The 17,774-nt window shown below is 42.5% G+C and overlaps 1 protein-coding gene across 1 annotated transcript in view; it reads right to left on the minus strand.

Annotated features, from left to right (window-relative positions):
• Window positions 1–17,774, minus strand: part of lrpprc (leucine-rich pentatricopeptide repeat containing) — a 57,807-nt gene that overhangs the window by 2,383 nt on the left and 37,650 nt on the right. Inside the window, exons 26-37 of the mRNA XM_084376431.1 lie at window positions 17,362–17,430; window positions 17,185–17,275; window positions 16,561–16,703; window positions 14,993–15,131; window positions 14,429–14,555; window positions 11,100–11,188; window positions 10,808–11,012; window positions 8,100–8,227; window positions 7,864–7,979; window positions 3,369–3,443; window positions 2,749–2,833; window positions 922–1,064 (exon numbers count right to left, since the gene is read on the minus strand). Of these exons, the coding sequence (XP_084232557.1) occupies window positions 922–1,064; window positions 2,749–2,833; window positions 3,369–3,443; window positions 7,864–7,979; window positions 8,100–8,227; window positions 10,808–11,012; window positions 11,100–11,188; window positions 14,429–14,555; window positions 14,993–15,131; window positions 16,561–16,703; window positions 17,185–17,275; window positions 17,362–17,430 (1,410 nt within the window). The remainder of the gene's footprint in view (window positions 1–921; window positions 1,065–2,748; window positions 2,834–3,368; window positions 3,444–7,863; window positions 7,980–8,099; window positions 8,228–10,807; window positions 11,013–11,099; window positions 11,189–14,428; window positions 14,556–14,992; window positions 15,132–16,560; window positions 16,704–17,184; window positions 17,276–17,361; window positions 17,431–17,774) is intronic.

Consider the following 17,774-nt stretch of genomic DNA (forward strand, 5'->3'; position numbering starts at 1 on the left):
CACACACAATGGCACGCATTAGGACACCAGGCGGACGACTGCCAGCACCGGTTAGGAGCTGCGATGTGTGCGTGTTCCTGTATTTGTACGCAGATCTCTTCAGAAAATGTTGTTCAAGCCTGCATGGTTGTATAAATATAGACAGGTGTGTGTGGGTGTACGTTTTGCAAATCCACAGTGTGCTGGTATACATTTGCATAGGGTTCAGAGATTATTGAACATTTGTCTTATTTGGCTCCACCGCCAATTCTACACGCGCAATCTGCCTAAAAGCCGCCGCCAACGTAGGAGTAAAAAAGGCAAATTGATAATTTGATTATCCATCAATCCTTTAGATATTTTTTAAGAAAAAACTAAATCCCCTGTCTTATCTCTGTATGTCAATTCTGAGGATTCGCTGCTTTTCTTATTTGAAAGCAAAGTCAGTAATCTTTTATAATTTGTACTTGGGTTGTCTAAAACCAGGCAATTTCATGACATCTTGTCTGAGTACAAGACATATTTTTCACTCTTTACTCACATTTGGTCTCTGACAGACCAAACGACTAATAGACTTATTGAGAAAATTATAAGCAGATAAATTGAGAGTGAAAATAATATTCATTTGCATCCCTAATTTCAACCCCATCATCTTGCCTCTCTTTACTGTAATGCTTAAGGCAATGCGGCACGGTGAGAGTTAAATATGCGAGACATTTTTGTGCTCCTCTGTAGAGTTGAGCTGGCAACGTTACAGTCACAATCTGCTTCTGTAACTTACAGTAAAAACAGTACTGTAAAAGCGCAATCACTTATTGTTACCGACAAGTGGCTGAAATACTTTACATTTCCCCCAAACTGTACATTAAAATATATTCTGTCAAACATCCTTAAAATGCTGAATCCATTTGCAGTGTGTGGAGCTTCGTGTGTGAGACTCACGGGGGGCTCGGTGAAGGGCACCGTCTCTCCTTCGTTGCGGAGCAGCACAGCCAGTCGTTTGAGTGACAGCTCGTCTACGACTATCCCCTCCTTCTGCATCTGCTCATACAGAGTCTTGGCTGACGATAAGTCCTTATCCACAACTGCCAGGCGAGAGCGGGAGAGAGAGAGAACGTCAGCATGAGACAAACACCTCAACATGTCAAATTCTTATTTGAATGTAGACATTTAGAAAGAGACAAAAAAAAGTGTGCATCATATTTACTGGTGGTTGGATAATCCTGTTACTTTCTACCCTGATGCATCATCGATTGATTGACAATCCAGTCTTCCTATGTAGGCATGCTTTTGCCAGGACGTTACTTCTTAAACGCTGCTGGTTGTGCACGTTAAACAAGAAGCAGCGTTGGAGTGATGATGGTACAGGAGGCTCCCAAAGTTTCACTGGCCCCCATCCAGTCAAAATATCTTTTTCTTCTTGTTCCCACAGTTGAATGTTTGAGCTTCTTTGTGTAGAATGATGTATGTGCAGAGTTTGACACTACAAGGCTGTTTTCACATTCATCTGCTAAAAGTGAACATTTTCTCAGGTCTCATTGAAAATCTGATTATAAGAGGTGGGCCTCTGAGCATGATGGACTTTGTTGTGAAGTAGGAGACATCTTGTGTCACGCTGTTAAACTTGTGAAATAAAAAACATTTTCATATTCATACCCTGTATCCATCCGTCTCATATCCATCTTGTATCTATCCTGTATCTGTCCTATCCCTTTCCACCCTATATCCATCATGTAGGTGATGTATCTTGGAGAAAACCCATGCTGGCCAGGTCTCAAACTCAGGACCTTCTTGCTATGAGGCAATTACACTCACCACTGCGCCACCTTCATGGTTCAAACTTCATGGTTACATTGGTCTATCCTGTATACATTCGTTATCTATCTATCTTGGATTGCCAGTTCCTTGGCTGGATACATTTTTTATTATAGACTAAATGATGAAGTTAAAACCTCTTTTTTTTGTTTCATGCTTTATTTATTTATTTATTCATTCATTCATTCATTTTAGATTTTGGCAGTTTCAGTTATGTTGGTATGAGAGTGATCATTTGTAATTCTGAGAAAAAGTATGAATGTTGTGATTCTGTGTATCAAAGAGGCAAAAGTAACAGAAGTAAGGTCACCACTGTATGAGATAAAGTAAAGAGAAAAGAAGACCCTGCACAGATGGGGGCGGGGGAGAAAAAAGTAAAAGTACAAAGACGGGGCCGAGAACAGAGGCGAGCAGTGCATCACTAATTGTGTCCCCTATGTCTGCCTTGACCGACCGGCTAGCTAATGCTAATTAAATAGTCATGTCTGCTCATCTCTGGTGTGACAAGGTACCAAAGAGGGGAGACGGGAGGGTGAGAAGGTGAAGTGAAAGGGAGGACAAGAGGAGAGGAGAGGATGTAGCTGAAAGAGAGGAGGGGACGACAAAAAAAAAAACTGAGGACGAGGAGAGACAGACGGGAGCGAAGAGGTGGAGAAAAAAAGAAAACAGCTGAGTGGTGGACCGTGTTGCGATTAGCACGCTAGGCTAGCCAGGACAGCTAACTCATTAGAGGACATGTGTTCCTCTAACCCCTGAATGTCTGCCTATACACACACACCCAGCATACACACACTCCTGGACCTGATGCATTGTTAATGTGTCTGCTAATGTTGACTTAGCCACAGGCCAGCGAGCCGCCTGCTGCACCGCTAGCTGCTCCCACCCACCCAGTCCTGTATGAGCGTGTATGAGCGTGTGTGTGTGAGTATCTGTGTGAGTGTGTGTTAGTCTTACAATGACATTTCATCAGGTACTGGTACATCAGTTCCTTCTCTGTGAAGTTTGGAATCAGGCTCGCCAGGGTCTTGATCTTTCCGACCTGTGCGCACAAATATTAATTTATACACAAGAACAACATCTGTGTGAGTGTCTGTGTGGTATTCAATCACATTTGAACAAGCTATTCATTACAAATATGACATTCGTAGATTCATCAATAGTTTTGTTGACATGAACCGGCACTCAAGTGCAGAGCAGCAACGGTTAGTTGATCAATCGGTAAGTAACTTTAATGATAACTGATTACTTGTTTCAGTTTTCAAGCAAAAATATCAAACATTTGCTGGTTTCAGCTTCTTAAATGTAAAGATTTGCTGCTTTTCTGTGTCATTTATGAAGGAATAATGTTCAATGTCTGTGATGAGCACTTCTGACAGCCAAACTTAACCAACTCAAAATCATCACCGGACACAATCTTACAAAAACAAGAAGAAACAAACATAAACGCTGCAGTATTATTATTTAAATTTTCTTTTTTTAGTTTAACTTTTATGACTTAAATAATACTAATTTAAAAAATAAGTCTGACCTATTTTTTAAAAATGTAGGAGAAGAAGCCTGTGTGTGATTTTTACCTGTCCGGGAGCCTGAGCCTTTCGGGACATGTAGGATATCAGCGAGTCCTTCTGTTCAGCCACAGCGTTACAGCGCTACGGCGAGACAAGAGGGACAAAAGAAACATGAGAGATGACACACTCCTCTGTTGGAGTCAAAAACCCTCTCCAACCTGAGCTCTTCACACACATAAAGTACATAAAACACACCCCCACATTCACATAAACCCCTGCACACCCACACGCAGGGTTAAAGGTTAATTATGGATTTAATAACTACTCTTTTCTTTATGAATTTAAATGTGTAGCACTATTCACATCTAAACGCGTAATTATCATCACTTAGCCGCACTGAAGGCTATATCTAGAGCTCAGTGGAAATGTAAGTACGGCCTTGGCGGAAGCTGCTCGTTAAACAACTGCACAGCTTTAAGACTTTATTACTGGAAAACATAAAGTATAAGGGACGTAGTCAGTGGACATAAAAGACTACTTATTCCTATGGACATTATTCACCTGAAAAGTTTCAAAAGTTCAAGGTCCTTCTGTCTGATCTTCTAGCACTTACGGGCAAATTCAGCAAACAATACGGAAACTTCTGGCTTTTTGGGGCAAATATTGAGGGGCAAAAAACACAACAACAGTGAAGGCAGTGAATATTTAACCATTTGAGGTCCCTTAATGCTGTTTTTAAAAAACTGTCAAAGAAAATAAATATGATAATACTCTCGATGGGACAAATTATGTTGAGGTGGCACTGTTTCTTTACCTCAGACAGATTTTGGGCATTTCTCTACAACAATTACTTTTTCCTCAGTCACCTAAGAGATATCTGCAACAATACCATCCATGGAGTTTGAGAATTTTTCCTTTATATTAATTCCCTGCAGCAGTGAGCAATTTCTAATGGCTGCTTTTCAGGTAAAATTACAGCAGATTCTGACTTTATACTGGCAGTGATGCTGCTAAAAAAAGAAATGAAATGAGGCATTTCAGTGCATCAGAGCTCAGTCAAATGATATACATTCAAATATGGGTTAAGAATTAAGATGTGATAACTGACAGACTTCAGTTGCTGAACATTTAACCTGTGCATGACTGCTTATGATGGAAACACGCAAGCATACATACAATATACAGTGTGCGTGTGTTGAAAGTGTGTGTGTGTGTGTGTGTGTGTGTGTGTGTGTGTGTGTGCAGGAGATGCATTAACGTTGCTGTGCTCCGAGTAAGTGAGTGTGTTCTCCTGGCTGAGCAGCAATGAGGTCCGATTACTAGCCAGTCGTAAACTAACGCGTTTCGCTCCTTCTCCAGCTCGTACAGAATTAAAAGCGAGTGGCCTGTAAGGCTTTTAACAGGGTGACACACACACTCACACACTCGGAGCAAGCTGCCTTCTTTCAGAGTCACCGAGCGGCAGAATGGCTTCAGTACAATCAGGCAATTAGACCAACACCGTGCCACTTCGCTCAACTTTGCTCCGTGCTCTCACTCGCTCTCTCCTCTGTTTTTCTTTCACCTCGCTACGCCGACCGCTCCCAAAGGTGACGCCACAACCGACCGGGCCGACCGTCTCTCCCCTGCTCCTCACACATTATTGCCTAAAAGCACTGGATACCCTGGGAATGCTTCCTTGCTTTTTCCTCAATCAACCTCCCGACACACACAAACATGCGTCAGTAGTTGCAGACGAGTACGTAAAGCGCCCGCCTGGCTGCTTCCCTCCGTCGCCGTTTCACTTCTTAATGACAAACTTCATCCCTCTCACTCTTCTCTCGCTTCCCCCGCTGACCTCACCTCCTTCTCTCCAGATAGCCTTGTCATCATTATTGTCTGCTCGCCTACTTAAAAGCTTTTTAGAGTTTTGGTCCCGCTTCACTTGTGACGGGATGGAGGAGTCGGGCCGCTACCCTCCAGTGACCCTTCGGAGGAGAGGTCTGGAGGACGGAAACGGGTCACGATGAGGCACGAAAAGGAGCAGACCAGTTTAGCCTAGGTCACATCAGAGGAGTCGAAACTTACAAACTTAACACCACAAAGACAAATGGGAGAACTTGTCTTTACTTTCTAACACCAGACGCATTTGTTCCTGGATTTGTATCGTCTTGTTAGCCAGGATTTGCACGAGCATTTCAATTTCCAGGCTTTAAGAGGCATGACACTATGGTTGTATTTTCTTACATCCACACTGCCACATCCACATGTGGGCTTTCCCTGTTTAATGATTATATCCATGATTAAATTTTCACTTCAAGTAAGATTCGATTTGTTTTTATGTCTTTATTTAGATCTTTTGTATCAGTGTTGCCTCCAAATGTATAAAAATGTTCACACTGATCGAAACTCAAAAAAATCAATGTCTGGAAAAGACTTTGAACTGTCCAAAATAAATAAATTTGCCTTGTCCCCAAGTGCAGGAGGTCCAACCAGGAACTGTAAACTTTTATGTTATGTCGGACTGCCAAGCTGTTATGGCACTGACTTAAATTTAATCAGTTCCCTTGACAAATCTTCTTTCCTTGGTCTCTACTCGGCCTTCCCAAATTAGCAGATATTTCTAAAATTGTTCCTGCGTCTTCATCTTCTATCTTATAGAGAGAAAAGGGGGGGAAATGGAGCGAAGATGCATATCAAGCAAGAAGCATATTATGGCTTTGGAACCATGTAATCCATAGTTTGTGTTTAAATAGTGATGAAGATGAGAGTAGTTAGAAATGTATCTGTTCATTAACATGCATGCTCGTCAGACATCCCCGATTAAAGATTGAGAGGGATAATCACTCAAGATGTCAGAGAGTAGTGAAGAGCAGACAACATGTCGCCTAAATGTCTGAGTGGATCTGCACTGGTTTTTATTTCTCTGTTAATCCGGTCCAGGGACGCCCATCTTATATCTTTCTTACCAACAAAGTACTGTATGTACCCACTTTCTACACTTGTCTTTACCCCTATCTCTTAGTGTTTTCTAGAATTACTACAATTTGGAAACTGAGTTGCTGTTTTTTACATTAGTAGCCTTTTCTCAGTCTGTGCAAAAGGTACAAATGAGCAACTACCTTGTCCAAAGTGTTTAACTAATGTATGTCAGCTCCGGTGGTGTGACAAGAACATAAGCTGCACACAGATTCCTTTTAATGTTTAAAAAGTGGAAAGTAATATATCTGTGTTCATTGGCGTACGCTCTAATCGCACATGCAAACTTAAAGACTGAGAGGGTTAATCACTCAGCAAGTGAGAGGGAAATAATCACCGTCAGAGAGCAGAGCGGCGTCTTCAACTCACTTTTTCGTTCTCTGGGAATCTCTTTGAGCTCTTCTCGCTCACCCTTCCTCCTGTCTCTCACCCATCTAGCCTCTACATATTCATGTCCCCAGGCCCAATGCAAAGTCATCGAGCTGTAATGTATGAACTGTGTTAAATAAGTGAAGTAGCAGGAGGCCAATTTCAGACCACCAGACTCAGCGGTGAAATGTGGGCAAGCATTTCCTGACATAAATGTGAGGCTGGATAAATAAGTCAACGACTGTCTCCACCATCACCGGGGTCTCACCACCGGACCAGCGCACCAGGGGACATGTGATGGACTACATCACCAGCTCCCTTGTTGATTTTTCTTTTTTTTGCAGATTTTAATTACTTTGATATAATAATTTAAAATGTTGCCAAGTGCAAGACACTCAAATGGAGAAGTGCACACAGGGACAAAATGCTCCAGATGATTTAAAATGTGTTTAGAGTGGTCCACAAAAAGTGAAAAAGAAGGTTTCTTTATTGTGTTTTGCTCAGATTCTGTTTCCATCTGAACTAAACAATAAAAAAAAACCTGCAGGACACGAGTACTGCCTGTACCTGGTCATCTGAAACTGAGAATTACACTCAACTACACTATCCACTTTGGTAGATTGTTATATTTGGTGGAGCGAGGATTCATATTTTTCTTTCACGGCATCCTCATCTCCTCACCTCTTTAAACCAGCGATGCACTATATGGCTTTTTCATCGGATAAGATAATTTTACATTTCTGTATTTTGTTCCCAACACCTTGTTTATGCCCACGTGAGGGTTAGAAAGGCTCAGATTTAGTGAGCAAAGACGGATGACTTATATTATGTTACCCTAACAAGATGTGTCATTTAAAATGTGTAGACTTTTTTATCACTAAGTCAATAAAAGCAATTTGGCTTCGTATTTCCGGCTCTTTTAATCTGCTATAACTTTAGTTACAGTCTGATACACAGTAAACTGTGCATCCCTACTTTAAACGAAGACAAAAAGATGAGTGATAAATGCAAGTTTGATGAGAAACACGGTCTGACCTGAAAATCATGGATTTCTCCACTTGATGTTTAAATAGTGATGAAGAGAAGTGAGCAAGAGCAGCAAGTAATGTATCGTTACGCATTTGAGTGAACGCCTGTCAATTTTCTTCCAATATTAATAAAGTGTAGCTCATCTCTTCCCCTGTGGTTCACTGCCAGACACATCTGAAGACCACACACACACACTCATACTCACAGCCAACATGAACTTGGCGTCCTCGACTTTGTCAGTGTCCAGCAACTGGAGGAAAAGGTCTGTAGCTGGTCTGTAGCAGGCAAAATGATTGGCTAGCCGTTCTGCCATCGCACTCACTGCAACACAACATGTTATATCAGTCAAGGGTTATTATCATAACATTTTTCATTACACTTTTGGTCTCATATTTCGTGTTTCTTCTATACACATGTATTCATTGTGTTTGTGTGTCTTACACTTGTCTATAGCTTTGTCATTTTCCTCTTCCAAGATCCTTCGGTAGACAAAGGCAATACTCGGTTTCGTACTGTCTGGTCTAGTGTACAGTTCCTCCAACACCTCCACTGCAGACTCCACATCACCACTGAAGAGGGTGGGGTGGTGAGGATTGGTGAGCGGGAGAGAAAGAAAGAGTTAGTTCAGTTACAGTAGATGAAAACTACAGCCACTAACTTCTAGATGTTTATTCTTCAAACAGATAAACAGAGAACAGGAGAAACAAACCCCATCCTGAGGCAAGAAGGCCAATATTGAAGGATTGTGCAAAACTATTTAAATTCAGTCCAATGTCAATGCATGGCAACTATGATGTGGTTTAGGTTTCCCCTTCTTTCATCCTTGTGACATAAAGGGCACACTTCTTCCTGCATTGGAGCTGAATGCTAAGTGGATGTTAAATGGCGAGATCAAGGGCGTCGCTTTGTGTTGAAAAGAGTGGCGGGACATAACGTCCCAGATGAAAGAAGTGTTTAAACGGTTTTCAATATATGCGAACTGGCACCGAATGGGGGGACCGCATGAGGTCAGAGTAGATATTTATGATGGGGAAAAAATTGCATAATGGCCCATGAAAATTCATTAATCTCATTTGTTCACAAGTTATTTTTTGGAGGTTTTTAACAAATTATGCTTTTAAAAAGTGATGGGGACAAAATCAGCCACAAAAATAGTGTCGGGGACATGTCCCCAGTGTCCCCAAGTACATGAGACCTATGAGTGAGTTACAAAAATGTCCAATACTGCCGTAAAGGATACTGGGCCAGCACAAAAACAAGACACAAGGCCAAACCATGATTCAGTTTTTAAAATGTGATTTGGCCCCATGGGAAAGGACATTTACCTCACAAGACAGCTGTATTTGCAAGATCATGTGATCTAGCGACTCCATCTTGCCAGGCTTCAAGCTATGTGCTTGTGGTTCGGACCGATCAGCATCCTATGAGGAACTTCTGGCAACAACGGGCGTGTTTTAGGTGTGACGACAGGTAAATCTACACTTAAAAAGTTTAGCAAAGATGCTGCCATGGCATCTGTTATAACTCAATTGGAGAGCATTTCTTCATTGAAGAAGAGCAAAGAAGATGGAAGCTATTCTTGATGGTAAAAATGTTTTCACTCTTTTCTTGACTGGCAACGGGCTACGCTGGTGGTAGCTCTCTCCTACGGTTTATCTGAATGGTTGAAGTTGAGTGTATTAGACAGTAATAGACAGATGGTTCATCCTTTTGCAAGTGCCTGCCGTTTTCTAAACATTTTCTAAGGATGACTTTTCCAAATGGTTATGTGTAACAAACCATCTGGCATGTCAGGTTAGAGGGACAGATACATAAGATAAGAGAAATCCGCCAAAATAAAGAACAATAAAACTGCTCCCACATGCTTCTTTTAGATTTCAAAACATGTGTAATCTAATATTAAAATGATATTGATTTCATTTTTGTCCTCTACAACCTCCCACTGAGTGCAGAGCAACTCTTCCCCCAATGCACACACACACACAAACACACAAACAAACACATGTACTGTGAAATGTGTTTTTGCTGATGTCGCCACAACCAAACAAAGCCTGCACACCAAAGCACTACAAATCTAAAACAACTCAATCTGGCAACCCGACCTCGCTGCTAACACTTTACGCTCCTTGCTCCCTCCCCGCCGTCACCAGTCGTAATGAATATTTAACTCACAGGGTGTGTGTGCGTCTCTGTGTATGTATATGTGAGAGCGTTCAGAGGTGGAGGGGGGGGCATATCTACACTGATTGTTACGACTGGGACCGTCTGAATAATTCAGCGGGGGGCCCCTCTAAATGTGGCGCTGCGCTTTCCGGGCCTGCTCGCTTTTCCGCCCCGGCTCTTAACCAGTCAGCTTGACTCAGATACAGCAGGGACGCACGTGTCAGAGCCGCTCAGAGCGCAGCTCCCAGAGGTCAGGGTTCAAGCTGACAGGCCCGCACCGCGATGGCCAATCGGGCGTAAGACGGACTTGCTATTCTTCACTTCCTGCTGTCCCTCCGAGTTGGCATGGGGACGATGCCGCTCGAGCTGGAGGACGGCGCTAATGCGGCAAGTGGCGCAATGAAAGTTTGATGCACAATGTGCTTTATATTTTGTTCTCTGTTGTTTAAGATGCGACGAAGCAGCAGCGGAGGATGGGCGTTTTCATGACATTAAAAGGAATCCATGAATAATCCTATTAGGCATTTGTTTCCTATTTGTATTGGACGCCCCACTCACCCTGTAAGCTTTTACTTTAAGAGCGTGTCAACCTGGGTCTTGTCACACTCTGCTGCTGGTTTTGTGTGGAACTGTTTATTTCTGTGTTATGCACAGTAATAACAGAGTTTATAAAATAGTACAAAAGATTTCACACTGGACTGTATATTGCAACATCAATTGAAACTATAATCTTCTGCAAGAATTAGAGGTAAAAGTGATACAATCAAAAAAATCTGAAATATCTGAAAGCGGCATTTGCCTAAATGTGACCAAAATCCTGAGTTAAAGCCCCTTTATTTAAACTTTTAAATAACTCTGATGGCAAAAAAAATTTTCCCGGAAAATGTGACAACACCAGAGTCGCCAAAGTCAGAAATCTTCACATCCTACACCTGTTTTAGGTGCTTCTTCAACTAAAAAAAAAGTATTCACAAACTTCGTCTTACTTCCTGATGTGTGCCAGGGCCGTGTTGTTGACAAACACCATGCTGGACAGGTTGATGTTCATGCCGAGGTCCTTCATCAGTGTCTCCACTTCCTTGATCCCAGCCACATCGCCATGGTTACCCAGGCCCTGAACCAGTCTGGTGAGAGCAAGCTGCGTGGGCACCCGGTCTTCCGACAGCATGGACTTCAGATTCTCAAGAGCATCTGTGGCGGAGTGCAAGAAGTGAGCATGTGTGTGTATGAAAGGAGCGTGTGTGTGTTTACCCATGCAGTACATGTCAGGTTTCTTACCTTGAGTCAGGCCTTTCTTGCTCAGTGTGATGATGAGCAGGCTCCTGGCGTTATCACTCAGCTGGAAGCCCGACAGATGTGACGCAGCACTGAGAGAGACACAAAGTATTTTCTTAGTTTGGTATCACCTTTCATATGTACACTTTGTTGAAAATAACTTTTGTTTGACCTCTTAATCTAATTAGCGACAAAACAAATAACAATGATCACGAATGAAGTGTATTATTTGCCAATAGGGATGGAAATATCGTGGATCCACCACTTTGGACCAGATTGTAATATTGCAGTATAGAGATATTCAAAATCCCCGCCAGATAAAACCCACCAACTTTGAAAACCCCCTGACTTTTCCACAGGTGCCACTATGTAAGACTGCCCACATGCTAAACAGAGACAGGAAACATTTGCCAAACTGGCATGGTTCATGCACGGCCCAAGATAGGAAGTCTCTACAGCGGGTGATTAAAACCACCAAGAACATCATTGGTACCCATCTACAGAGCATCAGTGATATTGGTGAAGTGAGGTGTCTGCACAGAGCGCAAAGGATACCAAGAGACAACACGCACACCGGTATTCACTGCTGTACCACCAGACTACAGAGCAGCTTCTTTCCTCAGGCTGTGAGACTCCTCATCATCTGCACTCCAATTCACTCCTTAATATAGTTCAAGTTTTGGCACAAAGGTGCTTAAACTAAATTTCACTTTGCAACCAGTTTTGTAAAAATTATGAATAAGTTAACTTTGTATCTTAACACTTATTGTGAACATGTTAGCATTTTCTCAAACCCCTGCTGTGTCCAAGTACAGCCTCACAGGGCACTAGAGTGGCCTTGGTCTTGTTGTTATCTTTAATGTTTTTGATTTCACAGAAAAGGAACTTTATCATCATCAGATTATCTGGAAAACTCATGGTCAGTAAGAAAATGTGTATTGCACAGGTGCTTTAATATTGTGTGCCTCTATCCTGTTTTTGTGAAAAAAAAATTATTTTCTTACGCTTTGTTTAAGAACACAGTAAACTTCATGTCAAGCACTCAAAGTCATTTCTATGTGGTATTATTGTGTGTAATTTTAATATCATGAAATGAGATTATATACACCACAGGACAATTAATCCATATCTGGGTGCAACATGTTACTTCTTACCATGGTGGGTTGAGTCCATTATTTCTAACTTTAGATCAAATACTGTACTCTACCATTACAAGCAATTCTTTATAATCTGCGACGACTGAGTTAATATCTCTGTGGCATCTTTGTCTTAGACTCTTTAGACTCCACGGAGATAGAGTGGATAAAACACATGAGCTGAAAGACAGAACCGAGATGAGACAATGGGAACAAATGTGATTGACGGCGAGTCTGAGCTTCTTGCAAAGCGCCTGCTGTGACCCTGAAAATAATACAGACATCAAACAGTTGATTACTTCTTGCTGAGCCACTGCACGTGTGTGTTTGTATACGTGTGTGGTATTATGTGAAGCTGAATGCTGCAGTATTGAGCCCCCCCTCCCATCACTTCTTCCTCACTCCGTCTGCCTATTTTATTTGCTCCTCTTTTCAGCCCTCCTCCTTTTCATTTCTTTGCCACTAAAACCTCAATCAAGCCTGCCTCCCATCTTTTTTATTTTTTTTTTATTTCTTATTATAGCCCTGCAACCAGATTAATCCGTCCGCTCAATTGAGCATCAGGCCGGCAATCCTTATCACCACGGCGACACCAGGCCAAGCAGCATCCGGCAGCCGCTGTGACAGGGTCACGGCGGAGATTGGAGCTGTAACAGGGTCGCCGGCGCAGGGAGACCGAGCAAAGGGGGTGTGGGGTCAGAATTATTCTTATCGGGTGGAAGAAAATCTCTAGAGGCCGTCTCTCGCTCACCGTTTCACAAACACACACACACACTCTCACTGCCGCTCTCTCTCGCCTTCTCCTTCGAGGGGTATTGTGCTTTAGCCAATGAATCCATCATCCACCTCTTCCTCTCCCTCTCTCTCATCATCATCATCCTCTCCCAATCCCTTAATCTCGCCATAAGCACCCCCGCTGCTCAATTCTGTACAGATTACCCAAAAACAAACACACTCACCCACACGCACAGAGAATTAATGCCTATAGCGTCTTCATTAACCTCGTACGTGATTAAATCTAGCCCTCCTCCCCTCGTTCGCTCCTCCTTTCCTATTTAGCTCTTTTTATCTCCTTCCTTTTCCTCCCCATTTCCATCTTTCCCCGACTCTCCTCTCAGCTCATTTCACTTCTCATTTAGAGTGCAGATAAACGAAGCTTTTATCCAGGCAGGGATGCCATAAACCAATTCAAACAGAGACTGGAGATGGGTTATCACTTGTATTGCCTCGCGCTTGTTGAAACACGGGTCTAAAATTGATACGATTATTTCTCATAACATAAGAGAGTGAACCATGGAGAGAGCTGAGAAACAGGAGAGAGACTGATAGTGTAATAGATGTTTTTACATATTTTTTTGTTTCCCTACAAATTAGTCACTTCATCACTTCTTTCTTGTATCGTGTCATTATATTATTATCTCTAACTTGGACACTTTGCTTTTGTGTATTTCCTTCTGCAGAGAGAAAGTGATATAAAGACGGGGACAAAAGGAGATAAAGGAAAAGGAGGCGATTACCTAAATGACAAACAGAACAGAGAAGATCAGAGCTGCTCTGACCTCAGATCTCTAATACCTCTGACTGTCCATCTACTTGTCTCCAGGCTCAAGACCTGATATGGCCCACATCACACAACAACACATGATACATTACTAATTGGAAGAAGATTGATGTTTTTGCGCAAAGTCACCCGCTTCCCAGAAAACCAAAATTAATCTGTACATCTGAGCATGTGTGTGTGTGTGTGTATCTTGGGGCTTAGTAAGAACCACTGTTCATATCCAGCAGGGCTGAGTGTGTTCGCACACAATCAGTTTATAATCCTCATGTCTATTGAGGAGATGCGGTTTTAGCCTGAGGTGACCCGGTGCCACAGACTGAGGAGACAGGGGAAGTAGCAGAGCATTAACCACACTGCATGTTGAATTTGTCAGTTTGTTATGTTTATAACCGAATACACTGCGGCCCAGAACCCTAAGGCTGAATATTTCACAATATTCCTGCATATTAACTGATTTGAATCAGGATGATCTGAGCTGAAAGAAGGGATGTCATCAATTATATACCAGGACAAATATGAAGTGAAGATGGAGAGAAATGTCAAATGTTTCCTAAGGATATTTAAACAGTTATGTTTTGTAAGGTGTCACTTTTGGGCGCGAGAGTCATCTGTTGTTGCAGAATTAAGGCACTTACATATCCTTGACTGCCATGGCCTCTTCCATGGATCCCTCGGCTAACAGGGATCGGATCAACTGGTCATAAGTGCTGGGGTTGAATACCGAACCCTTTTGTTCGGCATCCTTCAGTAGCCCAAAGGCTTCTGTAGAAGAGGAACGAGAGGAGAACAAGAAAAAAGTGTGACAGGAGTGAGAGGCAGGATAACATTCATTTTATTAGATTAACAGGGTAATCTGCTTTTAATCTGCAAAGACAGCTACAGTGGTGAAATACAGTTTTAACACCTTCATTTCACTTCACTAAAATTTGTATACAATTTGGTGCTACTAGCAATTGATAACTGGAGTCAATGACTTGTTTCAAGTCTGTTTTTCAATCAATATATCTTTAATATCAAGGCCAAGTCATTTAAGTATGTGCGATGTGAAAGTGTTGCTGGTGTGTGCTGAGACTGAACGCTCAACTCTTGCAGCTTGAATCAGCTTTAAAGGCATCGGTATACTTCAGCTGAGGTGGCGCAATTTCTAACCAGCTCCTATGTCATATTGGACAACAACTCTGCGGCCTTCTGCTGCTTACCTTTGGCTTTTTGCTTTTTGCAGAGGGTCAGCAGGTGGACCTGGCGATCAGGACCAACCTGTGATGGTGTTTGTTGTGGTGTGTCGGAATTTGTTGCAGGTGTATCCTTCGGTGTGGTGTCAACTTCTTCGTACCAGGTCTGAAAAAGACACAGAAAACAGTCATGAAGCTGATAAAACACAGCTACATTTATACCGTATTCAACTGTGGGCAATAGCAATGAGCTGGTGTGTGAATGTGTGTGTGTATGACAGTACAATAATGCTGCTGGGCCGGCAGGGCACGGTCCCCTAATGCTCGGTCACCCGTTTAGCAGTGAGGGGAGGGGGTTAAGCTGTATTGGCTAGGGGCAAATTAGGTCTGGCACCCCAGGGGCAAAAGAAAAGTGTGTGTGTGTGAGTGAGTGTGTGTGTGTCAGAGCGGGGGTGTCAACTCAAGAGCCCCAGGGGTCACCAAGTTCAACGCTCCAGGCAACAGCAATCACTTCCTGTCTCATCATGCTGCAGGCTATTGGAGCAAAGCGGAGGAAAGTAAAGCAAGGAGGAACTGAGCGATAAAAACATTATTTTATTTAAAGCATAACTCCTCTCTTTCTTTATTGTATTCAGTTTTTAATGCATATTCAGATTCCCTTTAATTCCGTCTTTTGGTCGGTGTACAGTCAAGGCCACATGCACATGTATAACTAAGAATCCAGCGGCAGCCATATGGTGGCATTTAGCTGCTGGCTAAATTAGTCTGGCATTACAGATTTACAGACAGATCAGGCTGTAATTCCTTTCACCAGCCAGCCGGTCTGATTGACCACACTTCAGATCAGAGCTTCAATCCTGTTTCCTCTGCATGTAATGAACAGAGGCTTAAAGTGGAGTAGGGCGGGGTGGGGTGGGTGCGGGTGCACACACAGAGCAGTTTGATAAGGGTTTTCAGAGGCTTTTTGGGGTTAGTTCCTGTGATCAGAGGTTGGGGTCACAGCATGCTCTTTAGTTAATCTATGCAGGATGAAAATAATTGAGAATGAGATGATTGTATTTTAGAAGAGTGCGGCTCCAGTTTATATTTGGCTACATTTAAGCTCCAATAATGCATTCTCAATACAGGACAATATACAGTACATACTCGACCTAGACTAACCATGCACAGAATATTACTGGGGATTATCATTGTGTGCATTTAGAGCTAGAGGGTCTGAGATTTTAGTTTTAATTCTTAAAATAACGACAATTTAAAAAGACTTATTAATATTAATAGATTACCAAAATTGTTGACAATTATCTTTCCATTAAAACCATCCATTCAGGATATAAGACTGAGATGTATGCAGAGGCACCGTTGTGATTCGTATTGAACCATCTGTGCTGCGTGATGGCATGTTATGTTTGACCTCAGGCACTTTTAGACTCCTTCAGTGTTCCTGGGAAGCTCCTCGCCTTTGCTTTCAGCTTTATCTCCTCTGCTTCTCCCCCTCAGGAACCTCCTGGCAATTATTCTTCTGAATAGCAGATCTGTCTAATGAGCGTCACTAAGATGTACATATTTTAAAGCCGGGGTTTTTTGTTTTTTTTTACCTCAGGCATGTCAAAGGGCACCTCCTGGCAATTACTCTTCAGGATGTCTGCCAGCATACGCAGGGTCCTGTCCCTGGGAACGACGTTCTCCTCCTGCATCTTCGTCCACACGGCCTCTGCCTTCTTCCAGTCGTTTGTCTCCTCTGAGACAAGAAACAAAGCAGTGGGAATGAGAAAAGGTGCATTCTTATGTAATTTGTTATCAAAGACATGACACACAGTATCGTCTTTCCATATTTGATGTAGTTCGCCACTCAGCCTGCACCATGGAGTAATTTCTGACAAAGCGCTCCATGCTGAGAGAGGGCAATCAAAGCACTAATCTGATCAACTGACTGACCCTCAACTATGCTGTAATTTAGGAAACACACTAACTAGTGGTGTGTGCACATTTGTGTGTGTGTGTGTGTGGGAGGTGGGGGGTAATGGGTTGACAATCAGCTTTAACACTCCAATCACAACTGCTATCTGCTCAGCTCTCCACTGCAGCAATCACACCATGTCCGCTGCTCTAACTTCTGACTGATCCCATTCTCCGTTTCTCACACACACACACACACACACACGCACACGCACACACACCTAGAGGTTACACTCATGGACATAAAATAAAAAAACTCTTACTGCAGAGACGGAGGATGTAACTGTACATCTCATCTCTGTCGCACTCAAACAGCTTGGCCGTTATGTCCACCATCTGCTCCAAGGACTTCATCTTAACACACAAACAACAATATTTGTTGGAAATTTTTCCATTTTTATTTGCTTTTTGCGTTCGCTGTTTATCTGTGTGTGTTTTACCTGGTTGGTAGAAATGCATTTCTCTGCATACCAAAACAGGCGTCCAGGCCTTGCCCTCAGTCCGGGGGTCTATGAAAAGAAAAACAGATGAGAATTTGTAAGGGGGGGAACAACGGCTGCATTAAACATCTCCTGGGTTTTGTTGAATGTCACTCCTGTGGGCGTCATGTGGACGCTTTTCTTGTCCCATGTTCAAGGATCTCAGCAATTACCTTGTTAATACTAGACAATATTCACATACATCGGGATAGAAATGAGGCCAATCCACAAAAATTAAGATCCAAGTGATAATAAGCCAGAATCTTTTAAATCCAGGCCTCAGGGTTTAATCACAGTAGAGGTAAAACATCAATATGAATGTCTATTAAAAGGTCAATAAAATAAATGTAAAATTTAACCGAGAACCATCAATG

Source organism: Pagrus pagrus, assembly GCF_965226575.1.
Source record: "Pagrus pagrus genome assembly, chromosome: 15".
Classification (NCBI taxonomy): domain Eukaryota; kingdom Metazoa; phylum Chordata; class Actinopteri; order Spariformes; family Sparidae; genus Pagrus; species Pagrus pagrus.